This window comes from Vidua chalybeata, chromosome 4, assembly GCF_026979565.1.
Source record: "Vidua chalybeata isolate OUT-0048 chromosome 4, bVidCha1 merged haplotype, whole genome shotgun sequence".
Lineage (NCBI taxonomy): Eukaryota > Metazoa > Chordata > Aves > Passeriformes > Viduidae > Vidua > Vidua chalybeata.
In genome coordinates, this window is record NC_071533.1 from 41,921,064 (window position 1) to 41,944,218 (window position 23,155).

Genomic DNA, 23,155 nt, shown 5'->3' on the forward strand with positions numbered 1-23,155 from the left:
CTATCTTTAATGGCCTACTATTGAACTTCATCAACAAAGTGATTAACTCCCTTCTGTCACTGGATCCTCAGAGCCTGTTGAAGCAGTATTCACTGCAGGCCACGGAAAGCTTTTGTCAGAGAAGCTCCTAGTGAATACATCTGTAATGGATTTAGGTAAGTTTTTTACCTGTGCTACCTACAATCCTACTTCCATGGCTGCTCTATCTTCAGATAACTCAGGCAGTCAAGTGCAAATAGATTAATAAAATCCTAGTGATTGCTACTTTGAAGACTGCATTATGGATTATGAATGTAGAAGGTTCTGTACTGGGAGCTGAGCAGTAATGTCTCAAATTGTTGCAGCTGAATCCTCCAGGATTCATTTCTGAAAGAGGTTTGGGAACATCCATAGCTTGCTTTTTAGAGTGCTTCTGTCACTCTGTACTAGCTAGTCTATGCCAGTAAACCTTAGGAGTGCCCTATAGCAGAGTATCTTAAAGTCACTGTTACAGTGCTAACTTCCTACATAGTCAGCTTATCTCTGCTGGCTGACAGCAGCTGAACGTGTCCAGCAGCTGTGTCCAGGTGGCCAAGACAGCAATGGCATCCTGGCCTGTATCAGCAATAGTGTAGTCAGTGAGACCAAGGCAGGGATTGTCCCTCTGTGCTTGGCACTGGTGAAACCACACTTTTGAGTCCTGTGTCCAGTTCTGGGCCCCTCACAACACAAGGGACATTGAGGGGCTGGAGTGAGTCCAGAGAAGGGCGTTGGAGCTATTGAAGGCTCTAGAGGGTAAATCCTAGGAGTAGGTGAGGGAGTGCGGTTGTTCAGCCTGGAGAAAAGGAGGCTCAGATCTTATTGCTCTTTACACCTGCCTGAAAGGAGGGTGTATAACGGTGGGAGACAGTCTTTTTACACAGACTACCGTGACAGGACAAGAGGAAATGGCCTCAAGCTGTGCCAAGGAAAGTTCAGGCTGGATATCAGGAGGAGTTTCTTCAATGGAAGGGTAGTCAAGCATAGGAATGGGCTGCCCAGGGAGATGGTGAAGTCACTGTCTCTGGAAGTGTTCCATAAAAGACTGGACACGGCACTTTGTGATATGGTTTTGTTGGTATGGTGATGTTTGGTGAAAGGTTGGACTTGGTGATCCTGGAAATCTTTTCCAACCTCACAGAGTCTGTTATTCTATGAAAATTACTTGTGTCCATGAGACATAGGCACTAATACATGTGATTTGATAATGTGAGTTGCTTTGCGGTGATGCATTAGTTATAAATGAGTTAGTTTGTGTAAATTATTTTGATAAATCATTAACTTGAAAATATATTAAATCATAATATTAAGAATGTACCATTCTGATATTGTGGACAAAATTCAGAATTAGAAAAATAATGTGCTTGATATTTTGTCTTAAAATATTTCTTTAAAGGTTGATAATTGTTGTCATGTCCACTCAGTGTCCACCTGAGTGACCCGGCTAGATAGGCACGACAGTGGCGGAAGGCACTCCCTTGGGATCCCTCAGGTTTTTTCCAGGAATGTTTCCGGAGGAGTGACAGACAACAGATCCACAGAAAGAAAGAGGCTGACTCTTGTCGGGGGTAAAAATCCAGAGGTTTATTTGGAACTCTTATGAGCCCAAATTACTTCCAGTAACACTGACCAGCAAGAGCCCCGAGGGGGACTCGACAGCAGTTTATAAACGGGGGAGTGGAAAGGGGAGGGGAAGGCTTAACAACCAATGGGATAAGCTTGGGGAGTGGTTCTTGGGATGACCGATGGGGGTATTGACATATTAGGGAAGGTCAGGGGAGGGGTCTGTTGCATCCCGGTTGGTTTAGTTAGGGGTTCTGATAAATGTTTGTTAGCCGGTTCTATGTGCCCCCATATCCCCCGTGATGGTTCGCTCCAGGTCACTTACCATTGCAGCCTTCCCATGCCAGTCTTATGGCCACCCCTCTGTCCATTCCTGAGAGTTCTGTGTTACCCCATCCCTATATCCCTGTTCGTCCTGGAACCCTGTACACACCCCTGTCGTGTTCCCATTGATTGCTGCGGTCCACGTCACTCCCCCGTTACCTGTCCCCATTGGGCGCGGGGGCTTCCGCCCTTATCTGCCCACCCCCTATAAAACCCCACGCGTCCTTTGTTTCGTTGCCATCTTGCCCACGCGGACGCTCGGAGCAGTCACTGCTCTCCACCACGGCAACCATGAACCAATAAACCTTCTCCAGCCAACCGCAAGGCTGGGTGTGCTTTCCTTCGCCTCTTCACCTCCTCCCAGCACCGGTTACACAACGCGGCAGCCCACACAGAGGCTCAGCGCTAGAGCCTCCAAAGCAGCAGCAGCCCTGGACTCCCGGACGATACGCAGAGCCTAGCTGGGCTCCCCGAGCCACTTGGGACCAAGGAGAAGAACACAACACCGCAGGGGGTCCCTGGTCCTCATCCAATCACTCGACATCCTCAATGGAAGCTTCCAGACTGTTGGGATGGGATGCCGGGTGATGGACAAGGTACCAGGGAGGGGACACAGGAGTGACTCAGCAGTTATGCTGCGTCAAGGGGCAGGCTTAGTGAGGAGTGACATGGGTTGGACCATAGGGAGGGAGTACAGGGATAAACCATCCATCAAACACAGGTACCAACATCGGTACAAACACAATACAACAGATAATGATGTTCTGTTATGCTTAGCAGACACACCAATTCTTTTAGGAAAGATATCAAGTACAGACTTCTGTCAAAAGTAAGCAAAAATTATGACAATCTATTTTGGGGTTGCAAAAAAGTATGTTACTGTTTTCGATTTCAGTTTTTACTATCCAGCTTTTACAACACAGAATACGAGGGTTTGTGATTTAGTGGTTCAATTGAATGCATCTGTCTGTAGAGCTGTGTGGCTTTCTTAAGTACATTATCTTATTTTTAGCCATTTTTTTCTAAGGACAGAAAAAGAATCTTTGCTCAACAGTCTGACTAAAAGTGAAATGCTCTGTTTCTGCATGGCATCAAATTGTTCCTTAATAAAGCCATCTCTGTGTACCCTGGCAATGTTTTGTATGCACTTACTGAATAAAACTTCCCTGTCATTTCACCATTTGTAGGTTACCACTGAAACACGTTCTTTCATTTGGACCTGCCTCAGTTAGGAATAATTCAGAGTTTTAGAGAATTCAAGATTGATTTTTAGATGGAATGTACAATGCTATATAAACTGAATTGAATCTATTAGCATTTGTTGCTAATGTTCAGTTTATCACGTAACTGTTGTAACTCATTAACAGTGCTGTTCATTCTTGTTTTGAAACACTGAATGCTGAATGTGTGCAGGATTTCTGTGCTATTATCTATAGTCTGTGCATGAAGAAATATCAGTAATACTGTTAAATTTGCTCCAGCTCTAATATACAGCAGGTATGTTATATATTAAGCACTGAAGTATAAATGTTTTCACTGGAGGGTGTGTTCATTCCTCCATATAAATTCCATTAAATTTACAGCAAAAACTGAAATGTTCATGGAGCAGAAATGAATGAATCTCAGGATTTTGTGACTAATATTGTTACTATTTAAGCTGCTGAGTTGGAAGCAAACATTTACGTTTGTGCATTTAACAACCTTAGCTATGTTTTCATTTTCTTTTTTTCCCCTGGCAGCTGGAATCAATGTAAGTAAATACAGCTGCTGCTACAGTGCTGTCTTGGTGTGATTAGCTCATACCTTTACAGTGACAGGTGGTGGTCTGTGAAATAAAAGCAATAGCAACTTCAAAGGGTGACAGTTCAGGGAATCCCTGCTACTGGTGACTTTTTTTTTTCCCCTTTTTCCTAATATGATAGAGAAAAATCTTTACAAGAAGTTTTGATTATACTTTTTCCAGGTAGAGCTTTATAAAAGCAATTGTATTCTAAATGTCAGGGGGATTTATTGGTTAGAAATTGTGATTTTGGTGTGCTGCATAGAAAAAAAAAAAACTGTCATGTGTTAGATGAACAAGAAGTTTCATGTTTTCACCCTTTGCATACTTGCCAGCTGGACTCTCAAATACATTTTAGCCCTAATTCTGTTTGTTGCTATGTTATGATTTTGATTTCTGGTGTTGTGTAATTACATAGAAAGCAGTGGACTTTGCCACTTGAATGTAGTTGGAAAGCTGGGTTATGTTTTATATTTCTAAACATTTCTCATTTAAAGATCTGGTGAAACAAGAAATTTGATTAAGCGAGAAATCCTGTGGCATTGTTTTTTTGAATATTCTTATGTACAGATGGGAAGACCCAAACTTGTAATTTTTTCAATACAGGTATAGAAAGATTGTTATAGACCTGACCCTCCCAAATAGGAGAAAGGCTTTTTCTCCTATAATCAGAAGAATCCCAGTGGTGTTTTGCCAGTTCTGACATTATTGGTACTTTATATTTTCTTCAGATCTCTAGTTTGTCAGTTTATAAATGTTTTCTCTCTATTAATTTTGCTTTCTTTGCTGCCAGCAGACCTGTCATAACAGCTTTCTTGACACATTCTGCCTATACCCATCCAGGTTCAACTGTTGCTCAGTTTGCTTTTTGAAGTGTATTTCATGCATGATGTAGACTGTGTTGTAGTATAATTTTGTCATGCAGTATTTAGCAGGGAGAATTCAGTTCTATATGATATGACCTTTTAAAGGTGGCATAATTCCTGAAGCAGTAGATTACAGTATTGCAGCAGTACAGGTTTAGAATTATACTTAGCAAGATCATGAATGCTTATTGTTCATAAGTAGATGCTTGATGGCATATGTGGTTATTTATTAAATACATTGTGACAGGCTTTTTGAAAACAAAAACCGTTATGCTGCTAGCTTAATGCTGCTCCTGGATAGACATTGTTACAAGAAAAATTACAAGACAAATTATCATGGATCATCTGTGAGATTTGTGGTTGGGTTGGCAGGCTGATACATAGAGAAGTACAAAGGAACTGAAACTTCCCATGAATTAATATTTTTATCTGCAGCATTTTTCCTGAGCATTGGGTAGCAATGTAGAACTGACAATTTCCTACTTTCCTTGTGTAATCATTTCTTTAGATATGTGGGGGTTTTTCTGAAGGATTTATAGTAATAGATGTAGCAAAATATTATAGTTTAAAAGGGTGGATGTAAAAGATATTACAAACAAGTTTAATTAATATTCAGTCTAGTGTGTTTTGTTAATCTAGTTGTTACTGAAGACTAATTCGTATGTTATAGGGTATAAAATAAATTACACTGGAGTAGCTACAGTGTTAATGAACTGTAGCTTTTGACATTCTGTCTGTATCCATTCTTACAAATCTGCCAACATGAAAAGTCCTGTGATCTCAGTTCTCAGCTAGGGTTATGACAGATCTTGTTAGTGCTTAGTGAAAGTGCTAGCCCCAAAAATGGGTCTTTAGGGATAACATCACTTTGCTGCTTGAGCTTAAGAATGTTACCAGCCTTTAATTGACTTTTCCAGTGCTACTTCTCCTTGCTTACTGTGTCTCTTCACTGGAGGTTACTGTTCTTATACCAGGACTGGCAGACTGGTGGATGCTTCATTCCAGATCCACAGTTTAGCCTCTCTGACCTCCCTCTGCACTTTGCACTGAGAATAGCAGTTGCCTGCACCCCATTCCATCAACTCTTAAATTCCCATCTAGGAGCTGCAAGGAAAGGCTGCAGGGCTTGCTGGGGGAGCATGCATCAAGTATTGTTCACAACACACTGATTTAGGTGAGAGATTGTGACTGCCATCTGTCTTAAATCATATGGCCAAGCACATTAAATACCATCATCATTCCTGTTTTGAGCTCCAGGAATCATAGTTACAACAGTGCTAATAAAATCCACCAAAAGCAGCTGTATTGGACAAGGAAGAATTAAGTGTTAATAACAATTAACAATTAATAATGAAGGGCTGAAGACAAGGTTTTATTTGTCCATCTCTCAAGGATGGTTTCAGCTGAAGAAAGATTATGCTGCTCAAAAGGAGTAGGATACTACCCACATGTGGGAGTATGTGTTCTCTCTTTTGTTATGCAGTTGGTTCTGCTAACTGTGCAGCTCCACAAAATGGATCAGCTTGCTGTCTGGCTAAAAAAAAGTAATTTTTTCTTTTTCAGAATGTAAGCAAGCTGTTCTGTTTTACTTTAGGGCCACTCAGTTGCTAATACTAACAAAAGGTAGAATGCAGGAATACGCAGTAAGGCACAGACAACTATCCAGCTGGTGACAGCACATTCTTAGTTTGGCAAAGGAAGACTCTTGAATTTTCCTGCAGATTGAAGTAAGGTGCCTGTCTCTCTGCAGGTTTCATGATTCAACCCTCATGCTAGAGGCCCATCCACTCTTTTTCCCCCAATACAATTTAGTAAAAGATACAAAAAATCTGGATGGGCATCTACTATTCTTTTATTCTTTTTTTTTTTTTTTTTTTATATCAACAGGCTGTTGTCATGTTTTCCTTATTCTCTCTTCTGTCATGTAAATACTTAATTATCTACCATAGGTTTCCCATTTTCAGGATGGGAAAGTACAGAGTCCCATATAACTTTCGGATCACCTTCTCTTTGTTAAAATATGAATTTGAATTTCTGCTGACTGAGGAGGCTTTACAACTTCAGAACAGCTGCTGCTACTACAATGCTTTATGAAAATGTGAGCACTATGAATTCAGTCTCCTTGACTGGCTATTTAATTGAAAGTCACTGTGAGATGTGCTTTGTGTTAACACGGCTGTGTTTGGACAGACTGTGAGATTGGATTCTTGGGGAGTTCTGTCATGGGGATGTCTGGTTACTGAATCACAAAGAGTTTTAGGGAAGAGACAATCACCAGTATGCTCAGTGGAGCTATGATAACATCTGCAGGCACACTCAAGAATAGAGCCATAACCCTGTAACTTAATTTGAAAAATCAAGACTCTTTCAGACTTGGGAATAGAAGTTTGATCGTGCATAAAGTTGTACTTTTATAACAATAATGTTGTGCCTCACTATGAGAAATATAAGTGCTAATGCTAGATAAATATTCCAACTGTCATTTTTTAAATTATAATTTTTGCACTTTGGTCAGGCAGCTATTCATAATATGTCAGTCAATGTTGAACTTATCCATTATGTTCTGCTTTGTACCTACAATTTTTCCAGGTTTGGCATTTGGGAAAAAATTCAAATGCATACTAGAAGTTCAGATAATGTGGTCATCCAATAGACTATCTCATGTAAGTGCCTCTAAAGTATTTCTCACACATATGAAGTATTTCTCACAGCAAATACCAAAATCCCTGGATAATACAGTACTACTGAAGCCTTTAGTCTCAGTATTCATTGAGAGTGCTCCAAAAAGGGAAAAGTTGCCTCTTCTTGGGAAATTCCAAAAGAGACCTAGACACTGGAGTTCAGCATTTTAAGCTCTGTGAAGACCTTAGTACTTCGTAGCGGCTGCTGCTTTCTGTCTTTGTAAGTATCCCAGATCTGTATGTGATTTTGTTAGTGAGATTGTATAAAACTGGTAGCTCCCACTGCTACTAAGATAACAGGCCCTCGAGCTCAACCCCAGGGCCTTGTTGGATGGACCTGCTGATCTACCACACTGAGTGCTGCTCAGCAGGCCGGGAGTTTGTGCATCTGTGGCTTGTTGCATTTTTTCCTAATGACCGTGCTATTATGCGTGGAACGTGAAAATCCATGTTCAAATAATAACCTGCCTAATTATCCTAGAATGTTGAGGCCAAAGAATCTTTTTCTCCTCATTTTCCTTTAATAAGTAGCAATTCATTTATACTAGGTGGAACAGCCTCAGTAAGAAACATGAGATGATGAGGAAGACAGCATGTGATTCCGTAAGGGTACACAGCGTGACCCCTATCTGTTCTTGTCAGTGCTGGTTAGGTACTGTGTGAATCAACACATACCGGTAACGAAGGCAACTGCCAAGCCACATCTAAAATGCAGAGTAGATTTATTTAACTGTGAACATTGTTCACAACACAGGGCTGCAGAGACACATGGGGCACAGGCTCCTTGGGCTTAGCTCACCCTAGTGGGCACCGGGAGGGTCTCTGCCTGCCTTAATACTACAGAAGGCTTTATGCATCTCTGTGGGAGTGTGTTACGTTCACAGGAATTCCACTTAAAACAGGGAGAGGATAAACCACACTAGACATAATAATGAACATAGTTTTCCCCACACTGACATTTTTAGCAATCCCAGCTGCAAGGTCACCTTGAGCAAAACTATTCCCTCCTCCTCACCACATCTTCTGGTTTTAACCCTTTCCTCCCATTCCTTACCAGTATGTGGTAAGCATCTGGTAAGCATTCCTTGAATTCCTGCAGAGCTCAGTAAACAGACCAAATTCCTGAATGGTTCAATAATAAGGTATTAAGGCAACTTTCTGGCAAAACTTCTGAATACAGGAATTTGCTGTCAGTGTGGTTCTTTTATCTTCCCACTTACGACATTTTCATTTTAACAAGTGTCTGTTCCCAATAATGTTATGACTTAATAGTGAACAACTAACAGCATTCATATCTCACACCTCAGAATTACAAGCTTGGTCTCTTTCCTCCCAGAATGAGTATATTTTATTCTCAAACCAAATATGTGAGACTACCAGCACAACCGTTTTCTTTATACAGTCACAGTTTCAGGTCTGCCATCCCATATGTGAAATTTACAGGTAACAAATTTCAGTATTTGTAATGATGTTCTAGCAATGTTAGCAGCCTGTCCACAGGAGAACAATTTATCATTGTAATCTCAGTAATTAATTAAAGATCAGTATATCTTTCCTACATCCAAGAATGTTTACTTCAGCCTTACTTAACAGGGTTACAGAAACATGTTTGGAAACAATGCTTCAGGGTGAGCGGTCTGGTAAAGCAGTGTTACAGCCTGAAGTGAAATTGCACACTGATTTAGGTGAGAGATTGTGACTGCCATCTGTCTTAAATCATATGGCCAAGCACATTAAATTTATGTTTCAGGATATTTTATAACTGAAACAGCAACATTCATTAATTAATTCATTCATTCATTCATTCTTATTGCAGGGAATTAAGTGGGAATTATTTTATTTTCTTCTGCAATCTGAATACATATTTTCCTGCATCTTGACTGCCTCAAACTCACACCTTTATTAAGTCTTCCAAAACTTCTGGAAAAATTATAGTTCTAGCTGACCCAAACAAATTGCTGGACTTGCTCTTGTACCAGAGAAGAGAGTTACGGTCATCTGGCAGGCCTGCAAAGAAATTATAAAATAAATTACCATTACTATAATGTATTTACCATGGTGGCAAAATCGTATGTGAATGGACATTGAAGGTGATTTCTTTTGACCTTTGCTGTCGTGTCCACCTGAAGCCCCCTGGCTTCACCTGCCCAGCTGTGACACAGACAGCTGCAGGGGACACTCCCCTGTATCTCTGGGAGAGTCGGGGAGCAGCTTGGACTGAGCGCTTCGCTGTCAGTCCAGTATGGAGGAGACACAGCATCCAAGGAGAGAAGAAAGGAGCCAACTCAAGGCTAAGGAAGCAAATTTGGTTTTAATCCAGGCTCCAAGGAGCTCCGAACACCAGGTGATCCAATAGCCGAGAGCCCTCTCTGCACTCTGGCAACAGTTTAAATCTGGGGGTGGTAACCGGGAAAAGGGAATGCCCATTGACCAATGGGAGGATTTGGGGGAGTGAAAGATAAGGGGATAGACAGGTACAAAAACCAATGGGGGAGGAATAAGGGAGGGGCCCCTGGCCCTCATCCAATCACTCGACTAACAAGATGGAAGAATCTGGAAGAGAGGGATGGGGAGCTGAGTGATGGACAAGGCACCAAGGCGGGAACAGACCTTCCTGTTTTTTTGCAATGCAAAATCCTTTTATTATTTGCAACAGCTAGGAAATAATACTTTCACTGGATATGTACAGTATTCTCTAACTTAGCAGCTTTCAGTAAAGCAAGGTAATTACACATACACTTGATGTTAAATAAATAGTTTCAGTTGGGTAGACTTTCATTTTCAAAGTTGATGTAGTTGTGCTTTTTTTAGCACTTAACACTGAGTATGGCTGGTTCTTGACTCACTCATCATGAGCAAATGCAGCCTGCAGCCAGTTGGTGGCTGAGCCTGCATTTCTGCTACTAAAGGAGTAGAATCCAAGAGCTGCAGATTTTGTATGTCCCCCCGGCATTCTTGCTCCTAGGAGACAATTCCAACCTCAGCTGCAAGGGGTTTTTTTTCTGTTATTTTTTCAATCCAGCAGCCCAAACAAGCTCTAAATATAGCGTGAATATAATCACCTAACTGTCATTAAAAGACGCCTCTCAATCAGCAGAGCCTGTTAGCTGATTGTCACCTGAAACCTTGCAATTAACAAGACTGGTATTTTTGGCAAAATAAAAAAGTGTAACTTGATTAATAGTGCTATCTCAAGAATGTTTTTTTTTTTCTAATATTTATTACCATTAAAGCTGTCAGTCCTGCATACCATATTTTAAGACTTCACAACAGATACAGCTAAATGGATATATGAAAAATAGGCTTTATATGGCTTCCAGAGATTTTAGAAACAAAGTGCTTGAATCTTTCCATGTGCTTCATGTGTTAGTATAACAATAAATTAAGTTAATCCACCATGTGCAATCAATAAGGCTTTAAACTGAATTTGAAAGTAATGTGTTTTAGGCAGCACCCAAATGTAGCTTGTGCAGAGCAATGAGGAGAAAAAAAAGTTGTTTGAATTGCAGCTGGTAATTGTTATCAGGGACTGAATTCAGTAGTATCTAATGTATTACATTCAAACTAGCATCACCTGAGATCTGCTAAATAAAGTTTTAGGTTAGTAATCATGCCAATTTTTTGGGGGTGAGGGGAACGTCCTTGTATGAATTATAGTTTCAGGGGTTTATTCCCCTCACCTGAATTCCACCTTCTATTTTGTCCTGTAACTGCTTTTCTCCTTCTGTTTCAATCCTGTTCTCGTTTATCAAAACAAATTATAATTAGTAAAATATAAATAGTTGAAACATCTGTATGTGCTGTAATATCTGCATATCTGAACAGTTTTATGGCAAAAGTTTTTTCTATGTTTATGTCTCATTCTGCATTGCTGTGTCCAAAAATATCAAGTCAGGCTGTAGAGGGATACTTTGTGTGATTACACCTTGCTTTGATCCCCTGATCTTTGTCAGGGTTGGGCAATGTGGGAATCCAAGAACCTTTAGCAGCTAATGTCAAGACCACATGTTTAGTGCATTTCCCCTGCAAAAGGAAAACATATTTTCTGATGTTTATGTGATGGTGGGGTTTTTTTGACTTTTAATTCCTTTTCAGTGGTTCCATGTCTCCCAAGGATATAAAAGTTTCAAAGGTAACTTTCTGAAACCTCCTGTCCTTATTGAGAACGTCTTGTGTAACATTGTTGCTACTTTTAGCATCTGACACTGGTTTAAATTACTTACAGTAATCCTGAGTAATTTATGATAAAAGAATGGGATATGATAATATTAGATATATTTGTTCTGGTCTGCTTGAAGTCAGTTCATGTTTTTAAGAAATGCATTTGCTGAAAGCCTACTTTTATATAAGTTTTTTTGGTTTGCTTTGTTTTTTTTTGGTTTTTTTTTTGTTTTGTTTTTTTTTTTTTTTTTTTTTTTTTGTTTGTTTGTTTTTTTTTTTTTTTTTTTGTTTTATTTTATTTTATTGTAAAGCCTTGTCCCATTAAATGACTTTGGACTGACTAAAAATAAGTATATTCTGTTTTTCTAGTGAAGTGTAGCATGAGACATTGCTTGGATTTCTAGATGAAACTGTACGGTATTAAAACACTAGGTGATGATTGAACCTTGGAAAGAAGCTGAGAAGTGGCAAATACAGTGCAACTAATATAAGCTGCCTGAGAAGCAAAGGATAAATTATATATTCCATGTGTACAGTCAGGAAAAAAGCAAGTGCATTGTTTTTCTAATTTCTTGTTCATACAAATGGATTTTAAGCTTGTTTGTACATTCTAGTGTTGAGTGTATTTTTTACTTTTATCCTCTACAAGGCCAAGTATTGATTTAGATGTTATTTCTCAGTTATAATCAAAGCAAGTTACATTGTTATATTCAAGACCACTTCACGTGCAAGTACAGTCCTTAAGAAATTTCCCAACAGCCCACCATCTTTGCCTTGAGTGGAACTTTGGTTAAATGTATTTTTCACTTCCATAGGCTCAGCAGTATTGCTATTGTAATGAGTTTAACTTTTATATTGCAGAGTTGCTCTTCAAATGTAGTCTAGATTTAAAATTGAAATTTAAATTTTAGTTTGTTTATAGAGATCTTGTAACTTTAGTGTTTTTCTAAAGACATTTCAAAATTTTCATTTTTATGTTTAGGTCAATCTTTGCAGTTTTGCTGGTATTGAATTATTTATAGTTGAGAAATGTAGTCTGAATTATTTTTATGAGAGGTTATGCATTATTTTTTTCTCTAGTTGTTCTTAATGGATATAGCCTTAGGTTTGAAATCATGTTAGCCTAAGCCAGTATTGTACTTTTCAAAAGTCACTTGGCTGGAGCAAAAGCACCTTGCAAATGCTGCATAACTGGGGGTGAGTAACAAAGCTGATGATCCCTGTGTTGTGCTGCTTTGTTTTTTAAATAAAGCTTAAAATCTGTTTCTCAGTTTACCCCATTTCAGGTGGTCTCTTCCGTACTGCAGTGTCCTTGTTTCTAATAAATGATGCAGGATTTTTTTCACATCAAATGATTACTGTCACTGTCAGCATGAGTACTGTGATAGAACAAAAGAAGTTATGTGTAAAGAAAACAGCCATAAAAAAATTCTAAATCCTCGTCTGCTACAGAAGTCTAGGGTAGATGGTTATTTAGACCACATAGGCTTTTAGTGTTGACTTAGATTTCAGCTCCGTAAGTAGTTGAACCAGTCAAATGGGCTTTCTCCTCTGCCAAAACAGAGGAAATCTTGCTTCAATTTCCCCTTCAGTGTTCCTAACTACACAGTTCATCCCACCTTTAAGTCAGGCTCAGCTGCTCAGAGTCGAGACTCTGCTCATTACTCTGCCATCTCTCTGTTAAGAAGATTCACCTAAAACCTTAGTATTAAAAGATGAGTAGTGTTACCACCTTTTCATAGTATAACCCTATCACTGAAAGACAGTCATGTTGTTTGAAATTGATTTTATAATAAAAAATTATAAAGTATACAAACTCTGCAGGGACCCACATTTTCTATAGCAGTGGCAATTCAGTAAGTTAAATAACTAAAGCACTAACTATGTTTAGACAATACTGTGTACACTCTGAATTCTGCTCACCCATAAATGTGCTTGATGCATTTTTAATAAGCTTAATATGGAAAATAATTTGTTGGGTTCTCTCCTTAGATTGGGTTTTATTTTTTTGTTCCACTAATATAAATTATAGTGCATTCCCACACACTTCTAAATTAATTTTGATTGTATGTTTTGAATATTCAAGTAAAAATTTGACATAATAAACAACCTTTCAGGCATCAGAGAAATAAAAAACAGACATGCAGAATATTAAGTTACACTAGATGATGAACTCTGCCTATCATCAGCAAGCTGAATTACAGAAAGTGCAAAAAGGTATGAGAAGAGGCATTGCAAAGAATTTTAAATCTTCTAGAATGTTCACAGTTGCTGTGAAGTCTCTTAGAGACTTTACAATATCTTTTGATTTCATGTGAAAGATGCTTAGCCACTAATGATCAGCATTCATACAGATATTAAGGAAGGCATCCTCTGCTTCTCTGAAAGTCTCTTTCCATCATTGAGCTAAATGACTCTTATGTAAGTTAGCATTCCAGAAAAACAATTGAGAACTAACACCTTTTTATGTAGGAAGGTGGATACAGAATAGCTGTATAATTGTAAAGGTCTGTAGTCACAGTTGTGACATAGTCATGTCCCAAAACTTGAGTGCATATTTTCAGTGTAAATTTAGTTGTTCCTCAGTGAATTAATAAGTAGTATTCTATTCATTTATTTGCTGAATTTGTACGGACATCAAATGGCATGCCTGTCTTTAACAAGTACCTAGATAAAAAAGTATTTTAAATAAGGGCTTAAAGGCATGAAACCAGGCATAGAATCTGTTGGATTCTAAACTGAATGGGACCAATTGGAAAATAAATATTAATTTCAGTCTGAAGGGAATACTCTGCCTAAACTTACTTAAACTGTAATAGTAATGAAAGTGCTACTAATAAAGCAGAAACTGGTTACGGCATATGGCATTAGTATTTTCTGAGTTTAAAGTTTTTACTCCACAACTTGTGTGACCTTGATTTGATCCTCTAGAACCTGTTTTGTATAGTATCTCAGCTGAGTTCAGGGGCTTTTTGAGGTTATTTTGTGGTATATAAAACATGTTTTCAGCTTAAGGTGAAAGACAGTTTCTATTATGAGTCATGCTATCACCATGTAGTGTTAATGTCTAAAAAAGCTCTCTAAAAGGTGTACACAAGAGTACTTAGAAGTCAGCTTTACTGGAAGTCTCCTTTTTATTACAGAACTGTCATCAGCACCTCATTTTAGAAATCATCCAGTCAAAGGAGCTTATGTGAGCCTCTCATTCCTAACAGCCTCCTGTAGGCTGTTAGGTAATGCTCCCATTTCTCTTGGTTGTGTTTGGGTAAAGGCCAAAGTAACAAAACAGTGTCAGAACCCTAAGGCCTTTAGAAAGGGCTGTATTTTTCTAAAAGCTTTATATTTCTTTTCTAAAAGATTTACATTTGCTTTCATTAGGAATAGAAATTACAGAAAATCTTTGTGAAAAACAGCTCCCTCTTTTAACTTAGAACTTGTTATTCTTTTTATCCTTCACAGTTCATTGTGTGCTACACAAGCCATTAAAATGTGTAAGCCAGATACAAATCTGAAAGAAGTGGGTTCCATCACTTGCACTTTGATAGATGAATCAATGTGAAAAAATAAAAACACATTTGTAAACTACTAGAATAAAAGCTGAAAATCAGGACTTCTATCTGGTTTTGCACCCTTGGTTGCAGTTTCTTTTTGAAAGGTTGAGTGAGGATCAATTCCAAGATAAGTTTTGTTGCCAGTTTTTTTTTGGGGAAAACTTGTTATAACCAGCTATCAGCCAGACCTTGTTAAACAAGCTACAAAGTGCCATCATCTCCAAGGAAAAAAAAAAAAAGAAAAAAAGGAAAAAGAAAAATTTAAAAAGCAGCATTGGCAAAAGCAGTAAGGTTTGCAGAGGCATCTAATGAACTAGAATTCATTGTCTCTCGTTTCGTTTCCTACTTTCTTTAAGTGTAAACATGTGAGATTCCTTCATATGCTAGTTCACTGTGATAAGCTCAGGGTGTCCTTGCCCTTTGATTCCCCTGTCTGCTGTTCCTCACCTTGTGACATTACAGAACTAGAGTATATAGCAAAATTAGGCTGGTACAAATATACCATATACAACATATTCAAGAAATACAAGAACAGAAAAAGTGATTGCAGTAGCTAACAAAAGCACTTAATCCTTTAAAACTTTTATGTATTTTATTTAAACAGATATTCACTTCTTGTCTTGCTATTAAGCTAAAAAAAAGTAAGAGCCCAACTGTTATTTTTCATGTGTTAAAGTTTGAAAAATTAATTTAACTTCCAGCTTCAGAGAAATCTTAACATTCATAGAAGGCAAGTAATAAGAAATGGTTGTATTTCTTTTTTATTTTTCAAGTTTAACTGAACTGCTGAAGATTAATCCCTGTGCCAAACATCCAAAAGCGTGTACAATTTAAAAATAATCAAGCACTTTATCACCACAATGAATTGTACAAATACAAGTGAGGAACAAGTTAGATTGCAATTTTAAAGATTTAGATGTATAAGCACAAGCTAGCAGCAACATATCATTGCAACAAGAAGCATCATAGAAAGAGACAGTAATGGAAAAATAAGTCCTCACCATGTGAAGGAGATTGTTTTATTCTCAGGTGGAGTTCTGTACCCCATGAAAGAGATATGTTACTTGGAAAGAGGCCATTGAGCAACATAAAGATTATAGTTTCTACAATCTGATTAAAAAAGATTTCCTTCAGGTAAGGAAAGTTTTGAAAGATTCCAAAGGTATCAAAGGCTACTGAAAAGAGGAAGAAAAAAAGCCTCTGAATTTGTGCTGCTTAGGAAAAGAATTAAACAGTTTCCCTTGCATGACGGAATGGAAGATTTAACTGGAATAAAGTTATACAATGCTCTCAAGAAAATCAAGGAGTCCTCCACAAAACATAACACCACAAGTATTTGCACAGATGAAAGAACCATTTGTAAGGTGCTTTTAAATGTGCTTCATCCCACATACTTTGCTGGGAAGCAAAACTATTTCCCATTATTTTCAATTAAAAACTAGCTGCAACTGAATGAGGTATGACATTTCATTAGTCTCATTTTCCTTGGTATCTATAGTACACTTTCTAAAGATTAGAAGAATTCTGTTTCTGATTTGATAGCTTAGCATATTCTGTTTAGCCCTTGCTTCAGCAAATCGTGGTAAAACCAACAAATATAAACTGAGTTTTAAGTATCTTGGAGGTAAGATTTTATTATCTATTACATATGGAGTGGGTGAAAAAATGTTCAGTAGCAACCAGAAGAAAACATTGAGACGTGGATTTAGAATATATAATTTAGAAAACCAAAGAGTCACGTTATTTGTTTTAGGGAAGTTTTTTGTCATTTTCCAAATCTAAGCAAGGTCAATCAACAGTTGTAACATTTGAATTTTACAGTTCATTGCTGTAGCATCTTAAGCACAAAGTGGTATTTAATAAAGTATATTATTTTTATTCACTTTTGTTAAATACATGTTTACACTTAAGAAAATTTTAAACAATATATGAAAATTTAAAACAATACATGAGAAAAGGAAACTGTGCAATTTTTTATTAGAAATACAATAGTATGTCACAGTATGTTTAAAGCTAAATGTTTATTTCAAAATTGTAAGCTGCATACAAGCAGTGTTTAATTTTTAACAGGACTGTGTAAAATTACTTTTTCTAGATATGTTCTTTACATTGGAGCTCTTTTACTAGTTAATGAGTGAACAGGGAAAAAGAACAAAACTGAAATTACTACGAATGTTGTGTGCACTTAAGACATCCTGAAGAACAGGTAATTGTAACACGAGGATCATGGAAGAATCTGCATACCTGGCCCATTTTCTGCCCATTGGAAGAAGTCACACTGTTTTTCCTTCCCAAGAGGGCACACAAAAAAGTTCTTTCCATTATTGGGACCGATCTTCAACACAGTTTTCATAACACATCGCTTGCCATGATTACAAAATGGAAAATCCAAGTCAGCCCACTGCCAAAGAAACAGGTTTCAGGCACATGTGATGGCTATAAATTCCTTATTTTAAAATTGACAATAGAAAAAGATCTATAGGGGATGCTATGGAAGAAATTCTTCCTAGTACTTAGATTAATTTTATCTCTTTTGTGAACACTTCTTAGATTTTTCTTTAACATCAACTGCAACTGCACGCACTTTGACTGGTGTAACTTGAAATTATGTTAGCACATAGGTTTTTTTCAAATTTAGGCATTACTGTCTTGAGTTCATCTATTAACCACAGTCATGACTGTCAAGTCACTTTTCAGGTCAAACTCTTTTAAGACATCTACATCCATAGCAAGGAGCAGAGGCCACCAATTGCAGCTAGGAAGGTCATGTTAGGTATTAGTGCAGCAGTGGGAGGCTTTGCCCAAGCAGATTACAGAATCATCATCCTAAGAGGCTGTCAGGATTGTGGTTAGCCAGAAACAAGGCTGACAATTTGATCTAGTTTGTTATAGTCCTTTTAGGAAGAAGCTGATCTAAACAACTTGTACAGGTACCGTCAAACCCGTATTTCTCTTATACATGTGTTTCACATCACTCAGAAGTAGATTAAGAGCATTTGCACAAGCAGGTGCCATTTCAACACTAAGAGAAGTAACTAAAACTGTTAAGTTCAATAAGCTATTATTATGCTCTTAGTTTCAATTCAGTGTGCAAGAGTATTTATGTCAAACTTTAAATGGAATATATCTGTCCATGACTGACAGGTCACTGGGCCAAGGAAGTTGCAGGAACAAGCACTGATTATAAAAACAGACCCTGAAGTCTTACACATACTTGAAAGTATTCACACCGAGTTTCCCTGGAGAGAGGGCAGCAGTAAAACTGCCTTCCCTTGTTTTCTCCGTCCTTTCTCACAACTCTGAGGCTGCAGAGACGGCCGTGTTTACTGCACCGAGGATGCCCCATGCTCAACATCCGAGTATCATCTGTCACATTAGTTTGAGGTGTGCTGTAACAACAGGTTACAAAATGACTTCTGCGTAATTTAAAAGGGATTACCAGCCAAAGAACTCTCTTCTACCATTACAATAGCTCACCCAGCGTACTTTTGCACACAGTGACAAAGGACTTGCTTCTCTAATGCACCCTATTGTGCATTTAAAGCTGAGCAATTGCAAGTTGTGAATAGACACAACTGTGTGCTTTCCTTGAGGTATTATACCAGTTTTCTCCACCATGTCTTAAATTAATTTGAAGTACTCAAATTCATGTATGAAACAAAATAAATATTACTACCAATGTTATACTGCCCACCTCAAATTCTGACATGTTCTAAAATAGTATTCTGCTCTCAGTGGGAAAAAGACCAGTACCACTAATTACTCCAGTCTGAAGACATTTGTATGCTTCACAGAAAAGACTCCCACCCTCTTTACTGAAAAGTTACAATAATGCTCCAAATCACATTTGGACAAGAAATAATCCAGGTGATGGGATAGAATATAATTCTCTGAATGGGATAAAGGTTCCTTCTTCCTCATGATTGAGACTATTTCTGACTATCTGCAATACACAAGGTTTCATTTAAAAATAGTAACATGAAAAAGATAAATGTTCTGAAATGTATCTTTCCAATATATTTATAGAGCAGAAAAGCAGTAATGGAACCTTAATGAAAAGAGAAAATATTAATTCATTCTGGTGAAGTTATCAGCTTAGGAATTTTATGTTGTCTTCTATGTCTGGAAGACTGCAGTCCTGCAGACACCAGCAGTTTTATTCCAACACCTCATTAAAACACAAGATAAAAATAACCAACAGATTTTTTGTTGGTTTTGGTTGCTTAAGAAAATACTATAAAAAAAAGCATTTTAGTTGATGACTTGCTACAACAACCTGTTGTCATGATTGATACTATCTCATTTCCTGTTCACAGTCCTCTGTATTCTCAATTATCCTGCCCACAGCCTCAGTTCCTCAGTCTGTACTGAGAGCATGAGGAGGAATTGTATTCATTCTGTCTAGCCTGGCTAGTCAGCGAGATCATTTCAAAACTGGTGTTTCAGCAATGTAAGAAGTAATTTCTGTATTTCAGAACAGACACATGACGAAGAATTTTGTAACATATCATCAATATTTCACATTCAGCCTGCATAATTTACCATTGTAAGTGACATCTACCTTGCACTCCCATTACTGTTGTTACTATGCCCAACTTTTCTGTGACAACCCTCATAGATTCTCACATTTCTCTTAACTAGGCAATGGATGTGTCTGAACAGGGCTCTGTAAATAAAAGTATGGGTAGAGCATTTAAGTGGTTATATACAGAATGAGGAGGAAAGTTAAGAATAAAAACAGTGATGGGAAGCTCATCAAGATAACTGTACAGAGCTTCCTCTCATGGAAGAATGCAGAAACCTGGTAGTTGACAAATAACTTTAATTAGAATATATTCATCCAGATAGCTTCCTTTTGTAATCTTTCACACTGATTTCAAGATTTCTCTAAGCAAATAGCAACTACATTGCTAAGATCAGACAACTCCTTAGGCAGAAATGTGCTTGACCTATTAAAACTAAGACTAAAATTAAGACTGGCCTATTCAATGGGAATAGCTGAGCTATGAACAGCTGTTTAGCTTACAGCAGTATCGGCTAGATGCCAAAATCAGGACTTTTCTAGTGACAGCCCTAGGTAATTCAGTGCTTTTGAAATCTGAATTAAATTATAGTTAGTCTAGAATAAGTTACCTCTGGCAGAAATCCAAAGACAACACTGTCTGAGCCAAACAGCACAGTATTCAATTAATCTTTAAGGATAAAGTTGGTTTATGGGATTATAAAGACTTGCTTTCATTTTAGAATACATACCTGATTGCTGTATTATATGGGTGAACTGAAGGTACATGATCAGTTTTCTGTTTCTTCTGTATGTGTTTGAAAGAGACAGGCTGCTGACAGGAGGACAAAGCCAGGGCAGTTACAGGTGATGAGCAGTCCTTGTCTTTTCTTCCCCCTGACTGGCAGGCATTGCTTTGGATCTGTTTACAATTGCTTTTTGGAAAAACACACTGAGAGCGTCCACCAGATACCTGGATATCATTTCTCAAAACAGTTTTGTTACCAAGATCTGTTAAGACAAGAGTTGTAGTTCCAAATGCAGTTTTCCTATTGATCTTTATTTCTGTGCTTGGTTTTCTGAAATCATTACAAGGGTACTTCATTAAGTTTGTGTTAAAGGCTGCAGAATCTTCAAAACTCTCCTTCTTTGGAACTGAGGAAAAAAAGTTATTAGTCATAATCCATCTGCATAGAATGCTACATTATATTTCTGATATGTCTTTGTAATTTGTCATGTGGAGAATGAAAGAGTAAATTTACAGTACCATCTCAAAACCTGTCACAAATTAGACAAGAGTACAAGATTTCTTACAATAAAAAAAATTATGCACTCTTAGAATCATGTAAAACGTGTATCAAGATATTACTATTGCTTGAGTAGGATCAGTTAATAGTACTACGCAAATGAAAGCTATTGGACAATTAACCATAAAAAATTTAATTTGGCCCAAACATAAGGATTAAAGTATTTAAAATATTCAAAATAACCTTTCATAACCCCATTAATGAGAGATCACAGAGTATAGTACCTCCAAGCAGCAATACATTATCCATTTTTGAAGTATTACCTTACTATTGATACAAAAAGGAATATTCAGACTTTGGGGTTTCTAATGTTTTCAAAGTTCCCATCCTTTCCCAACTTTGTGTTCATCCAAATTTAGTTACTGTAAGAGGCTTTTCAGAAGAAAGCAGTTCAGACATTTGCTTTGTGGTATAAACAACAGTTTCTTCACAGAATCAAAGGCCCTCCTAGTGGGCAATAATAATTTCAAAAGAATGGGAATATTTTATTAATGCCAATTTAATACATAAGCAGTCTGTAGGTAATCCCTTTCGTGAGAAAAGGGTGAAAACCTAATGGCATCTTATCTGCAATCTTTTTAGGTAGCTGTGAAACCATAGTGTTCCAGGAGAGAGTCCTTCCTTTTCTACTATATCCAGTGTATTCCATACAAAGAACAGGGAATTAAGCAGAACATGGGTAGATGAGACATACACAAGGACACACTCACTCCAAAGGCATTCTCACTCAGAAACAAAATAAGAATCTCTACATTTGACTTGGAACATTATTTGTTTCCAAGCAACTTCCATTTTGCTACTACTGCACAGTGAAACATACTCGTTTCATTCAGACTTTTTAAGAAAGAATAGTAGTAGCTTGGCCTTGTACTTAGCAAAGGAGCATAGAAATTGCAATGTAATGGTAAATAATTATCTGTCTACAGACTGAATTATTTCGGCCGTAAAGCCAGCAGCTAATTTTACAGACAAAGTATTCCATCCTCAAAAATTCAAATTTTTCTGCTGACAGTAGGTAATTTTAGAAACAACATAAAAAACAAACACTGAACCAAGTGAGAGGGGAAAGACTCTTAAGGATTAAAAAAAAGAGATAAGCAAACCTATATTTGAAAAAAAAAATCTCAAATACCACTCCTATGCAGAAATAAAGTCTTATTTTTTAAAAAAAATATTTCCTAACAGTATTCCATCAAGTCCAAGACAACTTCAAATTCCACACCTGATTTCAGTAATTGCATATAACTAAATAAGTAAAACTCAGAAGTACTGGAGAAGGAACAATTTGTTTCAAAGCTTAAAACCTTTGTACACATACTGTCAGCTGGCCTTTATAATATATTATGATATATTATAAAGGCCAGCTGACAGAATTAATTCCATGATAAATGTTAGTTGGTAAATCTTGTTCTGTGAACAGATCAAAATTTCCAGGTTTCTGGTGCTGATTTGGCAGAAGAATTATGCAAGATTAGCCTGTGTTGCCAACAACTGTCATGTAAGGCATGAAGACATACTTTTATTGATTCCTGACCTGAGAAAATGAACTATAGCTAGTGCCAAATAAGGGTTTTCCTCACATCACACCAGTCATTAAATGATTAAGCAATGAAGTAATATTTCATGTAAAAGCTCCAACAAGAGACAAACAACAAATTGAGGTAAGAAGTTCAGAATCATTTTTACTCTGAACTTGAAGGGAAAAAAGTAGCCCCGGAGAAACCTGGCATCCTTTTAGAAAAGGGTACTAAAATATACTGCTTTTGTTCACATGAAAGAATGACAGTTAATTTTCTGACCTTTGGTGATTTCTAATTCAGAGTTACATTGCAAACTTTGAAGGATTTTAAGAAGAGTTGAAATAATGGAGATTTTTCTCACTGCCCCAGTAAAAACAAAGGTCACTGAAGACACTTATCTATAGAATCCCACCTGCACACCAGGTTGGAAGATGACACTTATAGGATTTAAGACAAGACAGTTTCCATATTGTCTGTGTAAGATTTCCTCAAAACCTGACTTCAGGTTAGCTAGTTATATATATACGATTCACAATGAGACACTTCTACAAAAAACTACACCGAAATCATAGACCTCCCCTCTTTCCCAGTACAGATGCCAGACAACCCTTCAGTACCTTCAGGTCTTGAAGTCAAACAAGCATCACAAATCTCAGCAGAAGGCTTGTTTATTAGGGTGCAGCACATACATGTCCACTCCTCTTCAGATTTCTGAGCTACGTGTTCATTAGAACATGACCCCCTGCCATATGCCCAGCCAATTAGGCTGTTTCTAGCCGGCAGTTTGCTGTGAAACAAAAGAATGATGTTAGTGTTTTGTGACGTTCCCTCTACAAATTGCCTTACACCACTCTGTGCAGGGAGGCAGGGGCTAGAGAACAAG

General features: G+C 37.5%; 1 protein-coding gene across 5 annotated transcripts in view; it reads right to left on the reverse strand.

Annotated features, from left to right (window-relative positions):
* Positions 1 to 8,695: 8,695 nt before the first annotated feature.
* NEIL3 (nei like DNA glycosylase 3) overlaps positions 8,696 to 23,155 on the reverse strand; it is a 28,274-nt gene continuing 13,814 nt past the window's right edge. For 3 of the 5 annotated variants that reach the window (XM_053940496.1, XM_053940498.1, XM_053940500.1), the window contains 6 exons: positions 22,890 to 23,059; positions 20,198 to 20,600; positions 19,506 to 19,610; positions 18,159 to 18,333; positions 17,189 to 17,345; positions 8,696 to 9,239 (listed from right to left, as the gene is read on the reverse strand). In XM_053940496.1, the coding sequence (XP_053796471.1) occupies positions 9,124 to 9,239; positions 17,189 to 17,345; positions 18,159 to 18,333; positions 19,506 to 19,610; positions 20,198 to 20,600; positions 22,890 to 23,059 (1,126 nt within the window). In that variant the 3' untranslated portion in view covers positions 8,696 to 9,123. Of the gene's footprint in view, positions 9,240 to 12,669; positions 12,773 to 17,188; positions 17,346 to 18,158; positions 18,334 to 19,505; positions 19,611 to 20,197; positions 20,601 to 22,889; positions 23,060 to 23,155 lie in introns of all 5 variants that reach the window. The other 2 variants (XR_008430487.1, XM_053940497.1) reach the window with 2 other exon arrangements.